This window comes from Bactrocera tryoni, chromosome 3 (assembly GCF_016617805.1).
Source record: "Bactrocera tryoni isolate S06 chromosome 3, CSIRO_BtryS06_freeze2, whole genome shotgun sequence".
Taxonomy (NCBI): domain Eukaryota; kingdom Metazoa; phylum Arthropoda; class Insecta; order Diptera; family Tephritidae; genus Bactrocera; species Bactrocera tryoni.
The window spans coordinates 34617439-34641069 of record NC_052501.1 but is presented as its reverse complement, the minus strand read 5'-3'; the positions used below and the strand labels follow the sequence as shown (position 1 = coordinate 34641069).

At 36.8% G+C, this 23631-nt stretch overlaps 1 protein-coding gene across 1 annotated transcript; it reads left to right on the top strand.

Moving 5' to 3' along the window:
- Nucleotides 1-2463: 2463 nt before the first annotated feature.
- LOC120772963 lies at nt 2464-21001 on the top strand. Its single transcript, XM_040101867.1, has 5 exons — nt 2464-4692; nt 12978-13244; nt 13305-13378; nt 13481-13536; nt 13606-21001. The coding sequence occupies exons 1-5, from the start codon at nt 2935-2937 to the stop codon at nt 20826-20828; spliced, it is 9378 nt and encodes a 3125-aa protein (XP_039957801.1). The 5' UTR covers nt 2464-2934; the 3' UTR covers nt 20829-21001.
- Nucleotides 21002-23631: the final 2630 nt, after the last annotated feature.

Sequence of the window (23631 nt, the reverse complement as noted above, 5' to 3'; positions counted from 1 at the left end):
TTTTAATATGACCTGTAAATAAATTTACAGACATTCTAGGAAAACAAAGGGAGCCAGTTTCCCTGGCTTAGGCATTCGTCCCGATATAATAATAACATAGTATATAAGAATGTAAGAGTCAAATCGGGATCTCTGTAGCTTTTATTGCATCCCAACGGACGCAAATGAGATGCTCCATAACCGCAAGATACATTTAAATAAAAACTTAATTTGTGAGCTTTGTAACCACCGAAATAAGTTCACCTGATCTGACAATCTTAAATGTTGTATGAACATATTCGGAAAAGGAAGGTTGCTTTCTCACTGACAATAATCCTGTTTTAACTTTTTAGGCAATAAGAGATGGTAACGACATAGCGCGACACATTTGTGAGTATTTATTTTTTGGATGTGGGTATATCCTTGATGCGAATTGAAACTGCATTGTATTGTAATTTTATATAATTGCGAAATGATTTCCTCAAAAACTCGTTAAAATGAAAAATGCCGTCATGAACACCCACGTAGGGCCGCTGGAAGTAATGAAGAAAAAAATGCCGTCGAGTATTTAGTATAATACGAGCTCACAAGTGTACATATGTACGTGCTTAGGTGTTTATAAGGTGCGTGTATGCCGCAGTCGATATTTGTACATTTGCTCGCCTTCAGTACGAATTGTGTATATACATATATGAATGAATATGTACATATGTTTGTAATTGCATATTGTCATTTGTAAACGAATAAATACGTGTTTCAGCCGGTTTTGAAACGTTCGTAGGTTGTTGAGCGAGACATCGCAGACACATACTCCATTTTCGTGGTATATGCACATTACAATTTATTTAATCGCTAACTCTGACTAATACCCCTTCTGGACGCCAGTAGACGCCAGAATACTCTATAGTCGGCTACAAATGTTTAAATAATTTAATTAATTTTCGAATATGTAACTGTACTTTTCTGATCTTGTAGGCTCTTTGCTCAGTATGTCATATTTTCATCGACATATCAAAAGCAACTTGTTCATCTTTGCTTCCATAATTTGCAATTTGTAAACTATAGTCTTCTTCTTAATTGGCGTAGACACCGCTGTAAACTATAGTAGTACTCTCGAAAAAGGAAACACCAATTACTTAAACATTTCGAGGGGATCATTCTGTTTTGTCTCACTCCAACTAAGCAAGTCTATTTGTAGAGAAATGCAAAACCGGAGGCTTACGGAGCGGCTGTCAGACTGCCTATTGCAATGGGCCGATCGGTAAATAATTCCGACATCTGCCAAAATCTAGCAAAAGATCGAATCACATGTTTATGGATATTTAAAAGACCAGTTGAGCTTATAGCTTAAGTCTTCCAAAGATTTTTAAGACTCTCGAGGTAATTGTGGTGGGTGACAAGAAATTGAAAAACGGAAGGAATTAAAGCCCCAAGAGATTTAGCACGGGATACATCTGCTCATCTATGTATGTATCTTTGTGGGGTCAGAACTTTCGACAGCTGTTTGCTTGGCATGATTACAGAATAGATGGTTACACTTGGAACTTTTAAGTGATACAAAGTATAAAATAGACAATCTTCTTGAGCTACTAATTCACTAGTCAATATTTTCTACATCTGACAAAATCAGTTTTAACAGGAAGTATTTTTTTAAGGAATGCTTAGAAATTCTGGAATGCATATTTTAACGTACGCGGTTTCTAACTAATTTTTCAAGGGATTTAATAAATCAAAAACTAAATGCTACAACACATACATAAGTATGTACGTATGTAAGTAATATATAATATTATGTTTGCATGTATTTTGCACAGCTCCACCTAATTTCAATATTCAATGTTGATGTCTGCAACCAATTTTTTATTAAATGTGCCGCTATTTCAGGTAGAGAAAAGGTTTGGCTTTAATTAAAAAACAATAATAATAATAAAACGTGTGGGTGATGCAAAATACTGCTTGATAAAAGTCAAAGCTTTACCATATTCGAGAACGACAAGCAAAAAGCTGCAGACTCAATATGAAACGCGGTTGAACTGAGCTGTGTAGGTAAAGCTCTGAAACTCAGACTGACATCAAAAGAAAAACAAAAGTTTCGCATTCGACTACATAAAGCTGCCTTCACGCACACAAATACTTGTAGTGTGTATGTATGTATATACTATGTATATGCGGTATAAAATCCAAGTTGTGCGCTGCCTACACTTGTCGGTGCTTACCTACATACGTACATGCAAATAAGTATATATGTAAATGTGTACATATGTACATACATGTGTATACGCGTTTACGGAGCGACATAACGATCGTGCTTTCAGACTTGGTGCAGTGTATTGGTGTGTCAGCAGCAGTTGGGGCAGGCGAGCGGGCGGTTTTGAAGCCCACTCTGCTTTCTAAACGTAGCGATTTGTGCTGGTACGCGGCCAAAAGCTGTTCCAGCCACTAACTGAACGATCAGTTCGCTTTGGGCATTGGTACGCGTTGCACGCGATCTTCGGAAAACTGCTTGTGATTTTTAAACGATAAACGAAACGACTGACACACATCCAACAACAATAGAGTATTAACAAATTAAAAAATAGCCACAGAAAAAAGAGAGGAAAAGAAAAAAATCAAAAGCTAAAAAACGTTGAATATTTTTGTAGTGGTACTTTCGGATTCTGCGCTTGAGTGTTGTGTGAGATTTTTCTTGAAATAAGTAGTGTTGGCTAGTGCTTTTAAATTGGCTATTTCATATTACTATACTATACTATACGAGTATATCGCTTCTAACAACGTTGCCCAGTTCATCGCGTTTTTTCGTTTGCCTTTTGTATTTTTTTAACTGAAATTCGCACGCGTGTCCAATTAGTCGGATAACATAGACTGTGATCGATAAAAGACATAACGTATCTTCTAACATTTTCAATTAAAAGACAAACCGAATTTTGAGATTCCTGCGAATTCATACTTATCAAAATGGTATCGAAAGGCAGCAAGAAAAAGCAGCAACAAATTAGTGTCAGCGACAGCAAAAATGCTGCAAGCACAAGCAGCACCACCTCTAGTTCCTCGAAAACTGTGGTGCATACCGCTGGCACCGAGGCAGCATCAACAAGCTCGTCGGCGGTGGGAGTAACTTCGACGTCGTCGCCTACGTGGACGAAAACTTCACAGACACTGCAAAAATCCGAGTCAGCGGCGAGCAACAAATCGATGCTGGCAACCACACACTCCGGCACGCAGTCGCAGTTGCAATCGACTTTGTTCAAGAGCAGCAGTAGCAGCAGCAGTCACACTGAGTCGAGGTCAGAGCAAAAGCAGCGCCGACAACAAATTGAACAGCAGCAACAGCAGCAGCAAGAACAGCTGTACGAGATCGTCAGTGACGTAGGCAGCATCGGTGGCGGCCAGTCAGCGCCAATCGCTTCCATAATGAGTGACACATTGAAATCGACGAAGGCGTCATCCTCATCATCCTCATTTCAACAGAAATCAGAATACTATGAAGAGATCTCCAATGATTTTTCCAATGCTAAGATAATATCATCCATCGATCTGCTTGAGAGCGACAAAAAGGAACCAGTTTTTTCGGTGCCGATCGATGTCATTGAGATAGTTGGCAGCGGCAGTTCCAGCATTGGCAGCAATTACAATAAAGCTTATTTGTCCTCTTCCCAATCACAAACCGGTATCATGACAAGCACGAGCAGCTCCAATTTCGCACACATCGAGTCCGCAAGCAGTAGCAGTAAGGTCATTGATGGTGGAATTACGATCACCGATATGTCCACCGAAAATTCAAAGTCCATTTCGTCCACATCGAATACAGCAAAATCGGGCAAAGTCACATCTACAAATGTTGAAATGACATCATCGTCAAACAAGTTTTTAACGAATGATGTGAACAACAGTAGCACCGAAGTAAACAGCTATACGTCGTATTCGACGATTGATGGCAAAGCCATTAATGGTGCTACAACACCAGTAATAGCGCCGCTAATCACATCGCCTGCAAAAACACAACAAACGTCAACGGCATTTACTAAAAGTACACAGAGAGCAATCGATGACGACAGCCATTCCATTACCTCCACCGCACACTCCGAAATTACAAGTCAAGGTGATAGTACATCACTGACTGAAACAGCGAAAAACCTGAAGAGTGACGTAGTTGTAAGTGGTAGTAGTAGGCAATTGGCCTCCAATGTAACAAACAAATCGACGAAAAAGTCCTCTATAATAGAGCAAAATATCTCTGAACAAACAATTGAAGAAAGCTCGCTGAAGAAAAGCAAGAGTACGTCAAAGAAGGAGGTGTATGATGTGAAAACTAAAAGATGGACAGAGCTGAATGAAAAGACCGGCACTGGCGCTACAAACAAAAAGCAGCCAACAATCGAGCGTTACGTTAGTCGCGAATCCGACGGCACTTACAAAATTACGTATAAGAAAAAAATATTCGATCAGCGTGCGAACAAGTGGAAAATCGTCGAAGAGAAGACTGTGGACAGTGCTCATGATACTCATTACCCCGAAATAGTTGATGATGTCATCAATACGACTACCACAACGTACACAACAAAAGTGTATGACACTAAGACCGGAGAGTGGAAAATCGTTGAAGAGAAATCGTTTGTGGACTCAAAAGCTTTCGTGCCAAATGACATTGTTCGTGAAATTGAAAAAGACAATACTGATGTGGCGAACATAACTACTACCACTGAAGTAACAAAGGTAATTAATTACGGCAAGGTATTTAGCAATGCATTAGGGTATGTCATATTGTTTGCTTTAACGAAAATTGTTTGTTGCATTTTTAGCAATGCATGAAGAAGAATTATTAGTTATATAAAATTGTAAAATAATCATTGGTTTGAAAAAATTCTAAAAAAAAAGAAAAACTTTTACGTCGCTAGCACCGAATTCCCTTGAACAATTTTTTCGGAGATTGTATCATTGTTTTAGATAATAAGCAAGCCAAATATGATATAATTTATAGTGGTCCGGTATGGACAGCTCCGACAAATGAGCACTTTCTTGAAGAGAAAAAGACGTAACTAAAATTTCAGAACGATATCTAAAAATCTGAGAGATTATTTCGCGTATAAACAGGCAGACAGACAAGGCTAAATAAACTTAGCTCTACATGCTGATCAATTATTTACATATGTATGTATGTCTATACTATACTTTACAGCGTATCCGACGTACCCTTTTGCGTGTTACAAACATCGTGAAAAACTTAATATACCCTGTTCAGTGTATAAAAATTATCAAAAAGAAGCGAATATGTTTTTTCTGACTTACTTGTTTGAATCTTTACACCCGATGTTCGATAACTGTATAAAATTTTCATTGCTCAAAAAAGTGCACCCTAATGTGAAATTCTCAATAGAAAACTGCTGTGCTGAGAAAAGTTTACTACCACTCGTAATAGTTGTCAAAATTCAAATGAGCAACTGAGAGCCCTCTCGAACACGTTGACGCAAACAAACAAATGAGCAATATACATACATATGTACATATGTGCCGGTCATTGCAAAAATGGTGTAACTCCATAATATAAAAAATGTATTTCTTTTTCATAATGGGCTCACAATTTATCATGTCTTACAATATAGAAGTGAAGCAATCCCACTGGTATCACTACAGTTTCATAGATGTGGCTATTAGTTTAATCAAGGAACAAATGTGTATCGTTATTCACAATAAAAGTGACGTATGTACATATGTAAGTCCAGGTTGCTCAAAACTTAAATGCAAGGAGTTAGTTCACTGTTTCAATGAACGACGCACATATGCACATACATATATACATACATACTTATCAACCTTGCAAGCATTCAAATATTTACACATTCCATCGCGTGTTGCTAAACCCGCTTTGAACTCACCTTACCTCTATACGTATGTATGTATGTATGTACATATACAGTAGTGCATGTGTTTGTACATATGTGGATTCAGAATGTATAATATTTTAAAGATACTAAAAACGCAGACAATTAATCTATTTCCTTATGTATGCCTTTATTAAAATATGCATTATATTTCAACAAACAAACATATGTACATATGCTATGTGTTATGTATGCACACACACATACACATATATGTGCATTAAAAGCAGCTTTGAGTCACAATATCAATAAGGTATAAGCTTTTGGCTTATTGGAATAAATTAGCAGCAAATAGCAAGCAAATATTTTGGCGTTTTTACTTCAAGCGACCGGCTAAAGTTCCTAATTTATCGCATAAACTGAGTGAAAGTGAAAAGTATGAATTATAAATAACAAAAGGTGGTACTGAATGAAAATTGACTTCAGCATTTGAATCTTCGTCGATTAAGGGGGTGCTCTCATGTGAACGCATACATTTTACCACTTTTTAGGAAAATTTTTTTTATGCGACAACAAAATTCAATCATTTTAATTTTTTAATATATTTTTATTTGTATTTTGAAATGTACAAAAAAATTTTTTTTTTCGTTTTTTACATTTTTAATATATATTTTTTTTAATCAAAGTAGTCCCCAACAAAAAAAGTAGTTCACTGGTCATGGTGATAGCGGCTGTTCATGTTGTCTGAAATAAAAAAATCGAATGGATTATTATTCAGTAGTTTGCGGCTATCGTCCCAACCAAATATAATCAATTTCATTAAAAAAAAATGTCGAACTTCAAAAAAGTCACGAAAATCTTGTTTTTTTTTTCGTTAAAAATCGTTTAAAAAAATATATGAAAATATTTTCGAAAATAAACAATTCTGGTAGGGACGATAACTATAAATGAGTAGAAGAACATATGTAAATTTTAAAGCAATCGGTTGAATACTTTTTTTTTAGGACCATGACAGTTTCAGAAAATGATGATTCGAGAAAAATGCGTTTAGAAACGTAGCAGCTGCAGACTTGTCATGGCGCCTGGTAGTCAGTCGCTTACGACCCGTCGGCGACTATGAGCTGTAACTTATCAAATACTATGAATTTCGGTCTGAATTTTTCGCAGCATGATTTCAATAGGTTTTACTGTCAAAAAAAAATCGATTTTTCGAAGTGATTACATGAGAATACCCCCTTAAAGCGGTGTATTTGCCCGCGGATCCTTGCTTTTTGTTGGCTTAGATCTGTGTATTCAGTCAGGACTACATATAAACGAGTCAGACTAATAGCGGGATTCTGTAACCAGTCTCTAGTCTCTATTTGAGACATTTTGAGGTAAAATCTCAATTTATGACTAGTTACTATTCACTAAACAGTCTCTAGCGTTAGTCTCAAAATACTGACTCAAACTTGAGACCTGGTAATTAGCAGGTCACAAAACCAAAAAGAACTCTTGTCTGCCATTTTGAATATACTGAGTAGAGATCATCACAGATATTAATCGATTGTAGTTATTTTCTATTTTGTAAGTAACTCAAACACGAAAAGGTTAAAAATAAATCAATTTTACATAAATTTCGTAAATATTATAAAACAAAGTCAACATATGTATATTTTTACTTTTATTGATAATTATGTTTTTTTGACTATGTTATAGAAAATTTAATATTTGTTACCGACATACATATTTATTTTCATTTAAGTTTAAAAACATCTCTGAATAATGAAATGTAATAGATTTTGTGACTGTCACTTACAGAATAGCAAAATCGACTCAAGTCTCAAAAATTGTCTCTAACTCAAAATCTCAAATTTAGAGGCTTGAGACAGTATCACAGTACAGAATCGCACGGTAAAAGCCATACAGCGATCACTCAAGTTTGTACAAAAGTTTTTCGTATTGCTATCGAGAACCAAATTCACGTTGCCGTTGTCAAAAACAAAAATTTGCTCTGAGCAAGAGGATAAGCAATTCAATTGTCGTTATGTTTGGTGTTGAGAGATTTTTCAAAGTTTGCTCAAAATTTGTTTTTTACAATTTCCGAAAAAAACCTTTGAGTTTTTTGTAAACCACTATTGTGTAATTGAAGCGAGTTAGTTTACAAACAAAAATTCGATATTTCAAACGAGTTTATTTGCTATCGCTTTTTTTTAAGAAGAATGAAAGATTTTCGATTTTGTTTTTTGAGTCGGTGAATTTTTTTTCGTAAGCTTTTGTAAATGAAGAAAAATGTTTTGGGACCCTCTTGTCTGCTGTTTATTGGCAATTAAATATTAATACAAGAAGCAGTTTACCCTATTGCATGGTAAATTTAGAGCCGGCTCGTCCATGTAGGCAAGTTAAGCAGTTGCCAAGGGCGCAAAAAATTGCTTACGGCGACATTTTGGCAAATTTTACAATTCACATACATATTTTATTTATATTTTTTTTATTTAATTAGCAGTAGTATTATTATTTTATTTTTTAATAGTAACACTTAGAAGTTGATGTACTATATGGTGTACTTTGCTATGTGTTGACTATGTGTAATTAACTTTTTTTCGTTGTACTACTAATTAAAATATTTTTTTAATAATTAATTTTGGTTGGTGGTTTGAAATTCGGTATTATCGATATCAATTATACCAGTCCAAAAATGTCGGTTGAAGTGTTGTCAAATTTCAACTTTTACAGGTTTCAATTGTGCGTTAGTAGGGTTGATTAGAGGATCAAAAATTTTCAACTACTACCAAGCAGTTGTAGTTGAACATTACTGCGTTTCTTTAGAAAAATATGATTTCTTTAATAAAAAAAAAACAAATACTAATTGTTAAGGAAATTTAAATGTATTTTAAATAAAGTGAAGTTCAATCGATACAATTTTGGTCTGAACATAACATCATTCAAATGGCCCCCACAACTTCTTTTGCAGGAACGAATTCGATGAACCCAATTTTCGAGTACCTTTTCCACTAAATCAAATACATAGTATGTCATGAATAGCACGTTCAACGTAAGACTTCTAAAGCTTAAAGAGAATCTGTTTTTTCACTAAAGGCCAATGACTTCAAATAACCCCACAAGAAGTAGTCTAATGGTGTTAAATCATTTCTTGCAATAATCGAATCTCCAAACTTTTTCCGCAATAATTTGGGTGTTGTACATGTTGTGTTGCATGTAGCCCCATCTTGTTGAAACCAGATGTTATCAAGATCAACTTCTTTCAGTTGCGGCCATAAAAAATGGTTTCCAACGATCTATACCACTTTCCATTGACAGTAACGGTATCACCAGCTACTTTTCGAAAGAAGTACGGACCGATGATTCTACCAGATCAAAAACCACATCAAACTGTGAATTTAGGTGAATGTAATGGTTGTTCTTGAATAATTTGTGGATCTTCTTCGCACCAGAATCGACAGTTTTGTTTATTTAGCGCATCGCTCAGATAAAAGTGAGCCTCATCGGAGAAGATGATTTTCTTAAAAAATCTTTATTGTTTTCAAGTTGTTGCAAGGTGAAATCAACAAATTCACTACAGTGGTCCAATGGCTTCAGTTCTTGCGTGAGAACAGTTTTATACAAGCCCAAATCCTTTCTCAAAATCCCCCAGGTTGTGATTTGAGGTAGTCCCAATTCTTGAGGACGTCTTGGAATCGACAAAATGCGGTTTTGAGCAATACTTGTCTGAACGGCAGCAATATTTTCATTACTTCGAGCGATTCTTTGTCTTGAACATAATGTAAAGAGAATGTACGCACGAAATTTTCAACAATTCGACGAATAGCGAGTATAGGTGGACCATTATTACGACCATAAAATGGCAAAAGCGCACGAAAAGTTGCAATTGGACAACGATTACTTTGATAATGAAATTGTGTGCTACGATGAAATTGTAAACATTACTGAATACAATGAAAAAAAATACATATATACAGATCATGTCATATTAAAAATGACCGAAGCGACCCTTACAAATCATATCGTCCCTATTGAAAAATACGTTATTATATTAGAAAACGGAAATTGGATCGACAAATATTTTATTTCAAATATTAAACTATTTTAGTCATTTTGCATAAATCTTTCTATGTAGATGCATATGTGAAAAATTTGTAGAGCTCGTGCTCCAATCTCCTGCGTTGTCTATTAAAGCCTGACAACTTTGATGGCAATTGGAACAAAATTTTCCGCATATTCCATGAATTTTTTTTATTTTTTATTTTCTATTTTTATTTTTTATTTTTATTTTTATTTTTTATTTTTATTTTTTATTTTCATTCTCTATTGGATTGACGCCTGGTGACTGACACGTTTCCATTTTTTTACAATTTCATCATTCTAACGGCGTTCAGGTTTTTTGTGAAGTACCTCAAAGCAACGTTCTTTAATATCTTGGTTAAGAAAAAATTTGCATTTAATATCATTAAACGTTCGAACAAATTGGTTAATATACAAAAAATGAAATCTACAGGAAACCGAAAAGTTAAAAATAACTTTGTTGAGCCTAAGGTATGGCCTGAACTAAGTCGAATTACCTTTGTAATTGAATTACAGAATGCTTGAGAAATGAATGAATATAGTGCAAAATAAAAAAAAAAAACATGATGGTTCTTCTAAGTTCGGTTGATACAGCTCTAATAGTTTATAAGATATATGCATTAAACCATTAAGAGGGTAGGGCGCTCTTTTCAAAATTTGTTAACTCCAGTTGCCTCTCCCTACTGCGATTCTGGAACCACATTTTTGTTTCATTGCTTATTTGTGAGCTAGTGGGCGTGACGGTTGTTCAATTTTGCCTATTTAAAATACCAACCTCTCTATTTCACTAAATCTAAAATGATAAACGGAGTTTCAAAGATGAATCAGCTGGCCTGCACGCGGATTTGTTAAACAATTAGACGACACAACGATTCGAGATAAAACATGCAGCAAATAGTGCTCCTTACATATGGCACCTTTCAAATGGTCCAACTCGCTCAATACTTCCGTTTCCCATTCACCGAATAAAATTAATTCATTCCCATTTTATTCAATGCAATACTACGGCTTCACCACTTTCCGTCTCAATGGAAGTGCACGGAAATCATTATGATCAGCAAACCAGGCAAACCTGAAAGCATGCTGAAGTCGCACAGACCGATAAGCTTACTGGTAACTTTCTCCAAATTATTTGAGAAAATCCTTTTGCGACGACTGTTACCAGTTTTAGAGAAATATTCCATTATTCCGCAGCATCAATTCGGATTTCGTCACAAACACGGTACTCCTGAACAATGCCATCGCATTGTTCGTTTTATTAGTAATACGCTGGAAAGTAAAGATTACTGTTCCGCAGTGTTTTTAGATATTCAACAAGCTTTTGATCGAGTCTGGCATATTGGGTTGATTTATAAACTAAAAAAAGTGCTCCCTGCTCCGTTTTTCCTTGTTCTGAAAAACTACATTCTAGATAGACACTTTTACGTAAGAGTGAAAGACGAATATTCGAAAATATATCCTATTAGTGCTGGAATTCCACAGGGAAGCGTTCTTGGTCCGATCCTGTATACAATATATACCTCAGATATGCCTGTCCTTGAAAATGTCTTAGTCGCCACCTATGCGGATGACACTGCAATGCTTGCAGCAAGCAGTTCTCGGATCGAAGCGTCGAAAATGATTCAGGATCAGGTACGAATTACTGAGGCATGGTTTAAAAAATGGAATATGGCCATTAATACAGATAAATCTATACATATCACATTTACAATGAAAAAAGACTCCTGTCCAAATATTATTTTGAACAATGAAGAGATTCCTAACAGCAATACAGTGAAGTACTTAGGCCTCCATCTTGATAGAAGATTAACGTGGAAAAATCACGTTAAGGCAAAACGAAAAGAGCTTAAAGTAAAGACTAATAAAATGTACTGGCTTATTGGACCCAAATCTGAATTAAGTTTTGAAAACAAAATTTTACTTTATAAAGCCATACTAAAGCCGGTCTGCTGGCTCTTGCAGCAACTCAAATATTGAAATATTACAGCGTTATCAGAACTTAAGCCTCAGGAAGATTCTGGATGCTCCTTGGTTTGTTTCAAATATCACAATTAACAACGACCTAAATATACCAAGTGTCAAAGACGAAATTAGGAAATTTAGTTCTAGATATCTTGAAAGGCTGAGCAACCATTCCAACCCTTTAGCTATTGCGTTATTGGATGAAACAGATGAAACGTTTCGACTGAAACGATTTCATATTCTAGACCTCCCGTAAAGGAAATAAATAATCATTAGCTTAAGCTAAGTATAGAATAAAATATTACTTTTGCGCCCACTGGGGCCCAACAGTATAAAGTTATGTATATTTTAGAACATTTGCTTATTGTCTTGAATACAGACAGATTGTAAATAAAGAATTTGAGAAAAAAAAAAAATCCCATTGACAATACATTGCCTATATCGCTCAACATTAGAGATATTTTAACGAGAACATGAATAAATATATATCACTGAATGTAATTCAGTTCATGCAAAAATTGATAAAATTGGTCCTGAACTGGTCTGTAAGCTATCTCAATCAAACGAAGCGATAAAAATAATGTCCTAATGCGGGATATAGCTTCTTTGCTTTAGCTTTTGGCGCATTTGGGTTTTTTATGCAAAAGAGATGCTAAATCTCTCTACATATTGTCACCTAAAATTCAAAATAACGTAACACCACTTTTCATAAGTTTGCAGGCGAAGGAAAAACGATATAATAGAAACCACTCATATTGAAAAAATATTTTGGTTATAAAATGGTTACATACGAGTATTGGTTATATCTGACAGCGGCAGGTGAAAATTTTATACTATATTTAATGTGATGTAGTTAATCATAAGCAATAAAAAACTCAGTTTACATTTTTTTTGATGATACGTTGTTTTGCATTTTAGGTGACGATATAGTACATCGGTACATAGTTGTAGTATTGAAACCTAAGCTCACCTCTACTTAAAATATTTTGCTTACTAAGATTCATTAAGATAATTACATAGTACACAACCACTATATGCTGGCATCAAAACTAAGTTTTGCACCGATGCAAATAATCCTTTTTAACAGCTATTTGTAAATACACCTCAATGCGAAGTAATTACTAATTTGTAAAAATTTGTTTAATAATGTTTCAGATATTTGATGCCAGCTTGAACGATTGGCGAGTCCTAGATGAGAAAACGCATACCGATGTGATTGAAAGAATCGTAGAAACGCCCAAAAAGACAATTTATATTGACGAATTTGTTGAAATCGAAAAAAATGTGCAGATAACAGAAGACAGTGAAAATATAACCAATGAACGTACTAACACATCAAAACGCAAAGATATTACCACAAATATATACGATGAAGTTGACGACGTTAAGAGAGAAAAGTTGACTACTAGCGACTCAAGAATCGTAAGGCACAAAACTATTTGTTTCAATATGAGAATAGAAGTTAAAATATTTATATTCTAGCGTGGAGTCGATAAAAAAGAAACGTTTGGTTCAAAGCATACAGATATGTGTATTTGCGAAATCTGCACTTGCGGGTAAGCAATATAAATAATTAGCTTTTAGAAATGTTGGTTCTTTATAATTGGCTTTAAATTAGCATTTTATATCAAAATATCATATATGTATGCTCATTTCAGTCGCCACCATTGTGCTTCAAGCGTTAAGAAGACGGATGCTATAATAGAGACTATAGGTAAAGTCTATAGTATATACAATATATCCTTTGTTTAAATTAAGAACTGCGTTTTTTGTTAATTAATAGATTTGCTGGACGAATCTCAAACGCGAATAAGGTCCAACACTTGGTCTAAAAAGGATCTCGAAGAATCTCGATTAAAACTTTTGTACGACATTGACGAGCAAGTCACTTTAATAAAACCCGAGGACAATTTGAAACCTGAGGGAGAATTTATAGTTCCCGAAAAAATTCCATTCCAACCGGCTGAAAGAACGGAACGCATAATTAGAAAAGACAACTTGCGCAGTGAAGGAGAAATGACATTTACGGAAAAAGAGGAATATCAATATGTAATAAGGCCTCTGCCAGTCAAACCCACTGATAACCTCAAATCTGAAGGTGAATTTTATATGCCAGAAAAAACAACGTATGTTCCAGCAGAAAAACCTACTCAAATTAAATATAAAGACAACCTAAAACCGGAAGGAGATTTCTACACTCCCGACAAACCAGTCTATCAATCAACAGAACGCCCGTTACAAAAGAAACCAGAGGACAATCTCCGCCCTGAAGGTGAATTCATAGTGCCGGAAAAGATCTTGTATGCACCAGCGGAACAGACAACACGAGTAATAAGAAAAGACAATCTCAAAACAGAAGGAGAAATGATATTTGACGTAAAAGAAGAATACACATTTGTGAGTAGGCCGGAACAAATCAAACCAATTGATAATCTTAAATCAGAAGGAGAGTTTTATACTCCCGAAAAACCTGGGTTTAGGCCTGCTGAACGTCCTATTCAGAAGAAGCCAGAAGATAATTTGAGGCCAGAAGGAGACTTCTATAAACCAGAAAAAGTCATGTATCATCCAGGAGAACGTCCAACACAAGTTAGACCAGGGGACAACCTTCGCCCTGAGGGTGAATTTTACACTCCCGAAAAACCTGGATTTAGGCCTGCTGAACGTCCAGTTCAGAAGAAGCCAGAAGATAATTTGAGACCAGAAGGCGAGTTCTATACACCAGAGAAGACAAAGTTCCAACCAGGAGAACGTCCCACACAAGTTAGACCAGAGGACAACCTTAGGCCTGAGGGTGAATTTTACACTCCAGAAAAACCTGGATTTAGACCCGCTGAACGTCCAACTCAGAAACGGCCAGAAGATAATTTGAAACCAGAAGGTGATTTCTATTCACCAGAGAAACCAAAGTTCCAACCTGGAGAGCGTCCCACACAAGTACGACATGCTGATAATTTGCGACCCGAAGGCGAATTTTACACTCCTGAGAAGCCCGGATTTAGACCAGCTGAACGTCCAACTCAAAAGAAGCCAGAAGATAATTTGAGACCAGAAGGAGAGTTTTATGCACCAGAAAAAACAAAGTTTCAACCAGGAGAACGTCCTACACAAGTTAGACCAGAGGACAACCTTCGCCCTGAGGGAGAATTTTACACTCCAGAAAAACCTGGATATAGGCCAGCAGAACGTCCAACTCAGAAACGCCCAGAAGACAATTTGAAACCAGAAGGGGAGTTCTATAAACACGAGAAACCCACTTATCAACCCGCCGAACGTCCAACGCAAAAGAAACCTATAGATAATTTGAAACCTGAAGGCGAGTTTCTTGTTCCGGAAAAAGAAATGTATAAACCTGCTGAAAAAATTGAACGTGTTATTAGAAAGGACAATTTACGCACAGAAGGTGAAATGACATTCGAAACAAAAGAAGAATATCAGTTTGTTATTAGGCCCAATCAAGTGAAACCCACTGATAATCTAAAGCCAGAAGGCGAGTTTTATGCTCCAGAGAAATCAATATATAAGCCAGCTGAAAAACCTTTACAAATCAGACACGAAGATAACTTAAAACCCGAAGGCGAATTCTATACTCCACAAAAACCAGGTTTCACACCAGCAGAGCGTCCAATTCAAAAGCGGCCAGAAGATAATTTGCGTCCAGAAGGTGAGTTTTATGTACCAGACAAGCAGGAATTTAAGGCTGCTGAAAGACCTACTCAATTGAAACCTGAAGATAACTTAAGACCGGAAGGCGAGTTCATGATTCCCGAAAAAGAAATATATAAACCCGCCGAAAAAACTGTTCGTGTAGTAAGGAAAGACAACTTGCGCTCAGAAGGGGAAATTATTTTTGAAAAGAAAGAAGAATATCAATTTGTAAATAGACCAGAGCAAGTCAAACCGGTAGATAATCTTAGACCGGAAGGAGAATTCTATACCCCAGAAAAACCAAAATACCAACCTGCTGAAAAGCCAGTGCAAATTCGACATAAGGATAATTTAAAACCGGAGGGTGAATTCTATACACCCGAGAAACCTGGTTTTGAACCTGCGGAACGCCCAACTCAGAAAAAACCCCAAGACAATTTGAGACAGGAGGGAGAGTTTTATGCTCCTGATAAACCAGACTACCAGTCCGCTGACCGACCTATTGCAAAGAAACCTGAGGACAATTTAAGACCAGAAGGTGAATTCACTATTCCGCAGAAAACACCTTACCAACCAGCGGAAAAAGTCGAACGTATTGTTAGAAAGGATAACTTGCGCTCAGAAGGTGAGATGACTTTTGAAACGAAGGAAGAATATCAGTTTGTTGTTAGGCCAGAGCAATTGAAACCCACTGATAATCTAAAACCGGAAGGCGAATTCTACGCTCCGGAAAAATCGAAGTATCAGCCAGCCGAAAAGCCATTGATTATTAGACGGGAAGATAATTTGAAACCGGACGGGGAGTTTTATAAACCACAAAAAGTCGATTTTGTTCCAGCAGATCGGCCTTCTCCAGTCAAGCATGAAGACAACCTTAAACCAGAAGGTGAATTTTATACACCCGAAAAACCTGGTTACCGGCCGGCGGAGAGGCCAACTCAAAAAAAACCTCTTGATAATTTACGACCTGAAGGAGAGTTCACTGTTCCAGAGAAAACCACTTACACTCCAGCTGAAAGAACAGAACGAATAATAAGAAAAGATAACTTGCGAACTGAAGGGGAGATGATATTTGAAGTAAAAGAAGATTATCAATTTGTTAATAGACCTGAGCAAGTCAAACCTATTGATAACCTCAAACCAGAGGGAGAATTTTACACTCCAGAAAAGCCAATGTATCAAGTTTCAGAACGACCTTCTCAAATTAAACCTGAGGATAACTTGAGACCCGAAGGTGCGTTTACAGTACCAGAGAAGTTAGTATACAAACCGGCTGAAAAGGTTGAACGTATTATAAGGAAAGACAATCTCCGCTCAGAAGGTGAAATGAATTTTGAAAGAAAAGAAGAATATACGTTTGTCATTAGACCTGATCAGATTAAACCCACTGATAATCTCAAACCCGAGGGTGATTTCTATACTCCCGAAAAACCAAAATATCAGGCAGCTGAGACTCCGTTAGTTATTAGACGCGAAGATAACTTAAAGCCTGAAGGTGAGTTTTATATACCTGAGAAAACAAGTTATAGGCCCGCAGAGCGTCCAATACAAAAGAAGCCTGAAGATAATCTTCGAACAGAAGGCGAGTTTTATTCTCCAGAAAAATCCGATTACATACCCGCCGAACGACCTACTCAGAAGAAGCCAAAAGATAACTTACGTCCTGAGGGCGAGTTTTACACACCTGGAAAGCCTGGTTATAGGCCAGCAGAAAAAGTCGAACGTATTATTAGGAAGGATAACTTACGCACTGAAGGTGAAATGACTTTCGAAACAAAAGAAAAATATGAATTTGTTAGCAGGCCAGAGCAAGTGAAGCCTACAGACAATTTAAAGCCAGAAGGAGAGTTTTATACCCCAGAAAAACCAAAATTCCAACCTGGCGAGCGGCCGTCACAAGTGAAACATGTAGACAATCTTCGGCCAGAAGGAGAATTTTACACTCCACAGAAACCTGGGTATAAACCGGCCGAACGTCCCACACAGAAGCGGCCAGAGGATAATTTGAAGCCTGAAGGAGAATTTTATTCTCCCGATAAACCAAAATTCCAACCAGGAGAGCGTCCATCACAAGTAAAGCATGCAGACAATCTACGCCCTGAGGGAGAGTTTTATACACCAGAGAAACCTGGGTATAAACCAGCCGAACGTCCCGTACAGAAGCGTCCGGAGGATAATTTGAAGCCTGAAGGAGAATTTTATTCTCCCGATAAACCAAAATTCCAACCCGGAGAGCGGCCATCACAAGTAAAGCATGCAGATAACCTGCGGCCTGAGGGAGAATTTTATACACCAGAGAAACCTGGGTATAAACCAGCCGAACGTCCTGTACAGAAGCGTCCGGAGGATAATTTGAAGCCCGAAGGAGAATTTTATTCTCCCGATAAACCAAAATTCCAACCAGGAGAGCGTCCATCACAAGTAAAGCATGCAGACAATCTACGCCCTGAGGGAGAGTTTTATACACCAGAGAAGCCTGGGTATAAACCAGCCGAACGTCCCGTACAGAAGCGTCCGGAGGATAATTTGAAGCCTGAAGGAGAATTTTATTCTCCCGATAAACCAAAATTCCAACCCGGAGAGCGTCCATCACAAGTAAAGCATGCAGACAATCTACGCCCTGAGGGAGAGTTTTATACACCAGAGAAGCCTGGGTATAAACCAGCGGAACGTCCTGTACAGAAGCGTCCGGAAGATAATTTGAAGCCCGAAGGACAATTTTATTCTCCCGATAAACCAAAATTCCAACCCGGAGAGCGGCCATCACAAGTAAAACATGCAGATAACCTACGGCCTGAAGGAGAGTTTTATACACCAGAGAAACCAGGGTATAAACCAGCCGAACGTCCTGTACAGAAGCGTCCGGAGGATAATTTGAAGCCTGAAGGAGAATTTTATTCTCCCGATAAACCAAAATTCCAACCCGGAGAGCGTCCATCACAAGTAAAGCATGCAGACAATCTACGCCCTGAGGGAGAGTTTTATACACCAGAGAAGCCTGGGTATAAACCAGCCGAACGTCCCGTACAGAAGCGTCCGGAGGATAATTTGAAGCCTGAAGGAGAATTTTATTCTCCCGATAAACCAAAATTCCGACACGGTGAGCGACCGTCACAAGTAAAGCATGCAGATAATCTACGGCCTGAGGGAGAATTTTATAAGCCAGAGAAACCTGGGTATAAACCCGCCGAACGTCCTGTTCCGAAAAAACCACAAGATAATCTCAAATCAGAGGGAAACATTTATGTACCAGAAAAAATTGCGTTTAGACCTGCTGAAAAAAGTGAGCGAATTATTAGAAAGGACAACCTTCGTACGGAAGGAGAAATTATATTTACCGAGAAAACGGAATATGAGTTTGTTAAAAAGCCGGATCAAATAAAACCTACAGATAACCTAAGACCTGAAGGCGAATTTTATAAAGTGGAGAAGCCTTCATACAAGTCTGGTGAACGACCTGTAGTGAAAAAACCCAAAGACAATTTAAAAGTGGAGGGTGAATTTACCGTACCCGAGAAAACATCATTCAAGCCCGCCGAGAAAACAAAACGCATTGTCCGAAAAGATAATTTACACATGGAAGGAGAAATGACGTTTGCAGAGAAAAATCAGTATCAGTATGTAAATAGGCCCGAAAAGGTTGTACCCTCTGATAATTTAAGAACGGAGGGTGAATTTTACACTCCTGATAAACCCGGATTTAAACCGGCTGAAAAAGTGAGACGAGTCATTCACAAAGATAATTTAAGAATGGAGGGGGAGATGACCTTTACAGAGACGGAAAAGCACGTGGGTGTTAAGAGACCAGACAAAATTGTGCCACGTAATAACCTTAAACCTGAAGGCACTTTCTACAGTAAGGAAAAACAGCAATATCAGCCGGCTGAGCGTCCAAAACAAGTAAAACCGGAAGATAATCTTAGGCCAGAAGGACACATGTATATTTCATCTACAGATAGAACCGATTCTAAACTTTTGAAAACTGCTACTGAAAAGGTGGTTGTAAAACGTCCAGTAGACAATCTCAAACTAGAGGGCACTCTTCAGGTTTCCAGAAGAGATGACTACAATGAAAAGCAAAGTTCAAGATTAGACAGCACTAAAGTAGTACAAAAGGCTGTCCGATCGAAGTATTCTCATAACAAATCATCTATAACTCTTGGAGAGGATAACGCCATTTTGAAAACGACTAACCAAATGAACTTTGTTTCTGGCAAACAAGCAATTCCTGCCGCAAATGTAAGTTCGGATAAACCCGTTGACGGTTTAGTAGTAGTATCGACGAAAAAGGTAACTACAGTAATAGGTGGTCGGGTTAAGAAAGAACCAGAAACAGAATATGTTAAACGACAAGAGAGAGTGAATGTCATAGAGAATGTTGCAAAGACCAACAATGTTAAGAACATTGTAAACGTTGAAAATAAACACGACGAGGCAATTTCTATGACCGAAAATCGTATTAGAAAGGAAAATAAAATGATTGATACCCGCATGAACGCTTCGTCGCATGAGTCCTCCTCGGCACAATTCAAAACTAGTAAAATTGGCAACACTTCTGAAAGAGTATTATCTAGTACAACAATGGGAGAAGTCACCGGTCAAACACACTCCACACAATGCAAGTTTGGAGAAATGCAGAGCGCATCAGCAAAGCTAAACGCTGCTGGATCGGCTAAATTTATGTCAGATCAAACACATACCACTCAACAAAAGTCCACAGCCGTTGAAAGCTGCTCGTCAAAAACGAAATCTAGTTCTTCAGCTGCTACAGTATCCAAACATTTTCATCATCGAAGAAGCGACTTCACTGCAGATACGAACGTTACGAACTCAGTATTTCATCGAAAATCTATTTCTAACGATTCCAATCAGATAGGTAGTCTTACATCGAATGGTAAAATTCATCGCAAGAGTATTTTAAACTTGCACGAGGAGCCATCGAGTTCGGTTTTCCCTAGTGAACGTCAAAGCTACAGCAGTATACATAGACAAAGTAGAGAACAACAAGATAATAATAACTCATTTTTGGTGAGTGAACGTCGCCACTTTAACACGCTTAGTCAATCGCAAAGTAGGGATCAGACTTCGAAGTCCTGCAATGTTCATAAAACATCGTCTTCCAGTGGTATAGAATTTCCATCATACAGTAAACATTCCGAACGAACTGTATCCCGTAGAAATGTCAACCAATCATCAATTTCTCTTGGTATAGATGGAGCTTCGTCTACAACCCTATACCGTAGTGAATACAAAACGGTTCCATCCACAACTTGTGCTATACACAAAATCAAAGAAGGTGCATTCCAACACACTAGAAACACGAACGAACATAAATTTTTTAAAACTGTTAAGAATTAATTCCCCAACTAACCCACATACAATTTTTTTTTATTAATCTTTTCTCTCTAATATTATATATTATTACATGTAAACATTAAGCATGCAGAATTGCCTCATACAAGTATACATATGTATGTATTTAAAAATAAATTCTATAACTATACTACATATATAAAAAATAACATCCACTATATTTTGAGTTTTATATACAACTGTGGAATTGTGAACGTGCAGAGAGATTTTCTTCGATAGTCTACGTGAAACCCGGGGCCTAAGCAATGCGATTTAGGGGTTGGCAATGTTTCAGAAAGTAAAAATATACCAACATTTTATCGAAAAAAATTTGAAGAAAAGTTAATTATTGTTTTGAATTAGACATTTATTTAACAATTTATCGAGGTTCTGAACTTAATTTTTTCTATTAACAATGAGATAATATCGAGAAACACTTAGCGGTGCAGAACATCGTTAAAGAAAAGAAGACTCTTCTTCAAAAGTAGAAATTGTAGTAAAACAAGTAGGGAAGGGCTATGCTCGGGAGTAACCGAAGATTTCGTACTCTTGCAACTTGCCAGGACCAGGAAATACCAAAACGTCAACCAGAGGACAGAATCCAAACAATTTTATATATAGTAGGTATGGTACATAACTTGACGATTAACGAAAATAATTATATTTATTATAGTATAGGATTTTGGGTCATTCATAAACCAATTTCACATATTTTTGGCATTAAACTGTAGAGTATCAAATATTATACCTTCACTTAGTTTTGACGAAAGTTTGAAGATCTTGTATTAGGAATATAGGAGATAGTATTGACCCGATTTTATCTATTTTTTGCTAGTTTAAAGGCCACCGACTAATAGAATGCTCCCAAGATTTCATCAAAGTTCGTCACATACGATAACCAATCATATGGAGTAAAGTCAGCCGGGCGGGTCGCAAATCCTGATAATAGTTATATCCATTTAGGCACAAATATACACTGTTTTGAGTAAAACGCTCTCTCTTAATTTTATATGCGGTATAAAGTTACCCGAAAGTTCGAAAATTCTTATATTAGGCGCTAAAAAAACTATTGATCCGATTCAACCCATTCTTAACGCACAGACATACTTTTATCATGAACGAATTTTCTCTGTATTTTAATTTGATATGAGATACACACATTGACCGATATTTTCGGTAAAAAGTCAACTATAAGCACTAGATCCACATATTCAATACCTAGGGGCTTGAAACATTTTTGTTCGTAACAAGCATCAGGTTCATCTACCGTAAGTATTTTGACGCAATTGTTAATAACACTGGTCAACAAATTTGTAATTTTTTTTTGTCACATGAAAATTAATATCAAATTTTGAATATACTAGGGCCACCAAATAATAATATTCAATGAAAAAAAATGTACAGATCATGTTTTCTTGTGACATCGAAACATATATTTTCGTAAAAAGTACAAAATTCAGCCACTCTTACAGAATTATTTCCTAATATCTAATAGATACTTATGATTTTCTTGAATATTTGGCTTCCGGTAGGTCCCTTTTAAGTCTCCAACAATAGTCTGTTAGCATTCCTGGACCCCATTTCCCTTGATAACGCTTCTCCATTAAGGAAATGTCTTGATAGAACCTCTAACCTTGTTCGTCACTCACAGCACCCAAATTTGCCGGAAAGAAATCCAGATGAGAGTCCAGAATAAGTATTTTCAAGGACATATTACACCCCAAAGCTTTATATGATATCATAAGTTCATTTATTAAACCTTTGCAATTTTCCGCTTTATGGTTACCTAGAAAATTTTGAACAACATTCACAAAACATTTCCAGGCGAGTTTTTCCTGATCATTCAGTTTTTCTTCGAAACTCTTATCCTTCATCAATTGCCGTATTTGTGGGCCTACAAATATTCCCTCTATGATTTTCGCCTCGCTGAGTTTAGGGAACTTCTCTTTTAGATTTAAAAATCCACCTACATATTTAGGCATAGCTTTTACAAATTTTTTTGTCAGGCCAAGCTTTATATGCAACTGTGGTAAAAGTATGTCATCAGGGTTCACTAGAGGATCATTTTTAACATTTCTATGGCCTGAAGTTAGTGATTCACGATTGGGCCACACTTTCTTTGTATAGTGACTTTTTCTGTCTCTACTGTCCCATTCACAAATAAAACAGCAAAAATTCGTATAACCAAGCTGTAGTCCAAGTAAAAGTACATTGACTTTAAAATCACCAAAAATTGTCCAAGCGTGTTTACTGTATTCAATTTTTTCAAGTATAAATCTCATATTTTCGTAAGTCTCTTTCATATTAGATGAGCAATCGGCACTGAAGGAAGTTTGTTTCGTTATGCGGTAACACTGCTTTCAAACTAGTTTTTGAAGAGTCAATAAACAGTCGCCAGTGACTAGGATCATATTCGAAATTTAATAAATTCATCACAACAGGAATGTTGTTACAATAGACTAAAGCATCTCCTTCAGAAAAGTAAGGTTTTATTTCATCGTCACGACGTCGAAAATAAGAAATCTTTGTACCACGAGAAAGTAAATTCCAGTCGTTTAATCTAGACCCCAAAAGCTCAGCCTGTTATTAGACATCGTTTACATCACGTTGTGTCAATAAGTGCGGTTCTTTTGAAGTTGACGGTTCATAACTTGAATCACTATCTTCAGATACCTTATTATGTTGACTGAAAACAATTTCCGGACTAGAATTCTCACTTTTTGATCGATTTGGAGGCATCGGCACAGGCCGAATTGCACTATGTAGGATGGGTCTCTTGGCCGAAGACAAGTTTGGATACTGGATAGTG

Excerpts from the sequence above, each read along its gene's own strand:
- LOC120772963 (XM_040101867.1), top strand. The coding sequence starts at position 2,935 with ATGGTATCGAAAGGCAGCAAGAAAAAGCAGCAACAAATTAGTGTCAGC. Across the intron at positions 13,245-13,304 it reads CTACTAGCGACTCAAGAATC|CGTGGAGTCGATAAAAAAGA; the intron begins GTAAGGCACAAA and ends TTTATATTCTAG. Across the intron at positions 13,379-13,480 it reads TGCGAAATCTGCACTTGCGG|TCGCCACCATTGTGCTTCAA; the intron begins GTAAGCAATATA and ends TGCTCATTTCAG.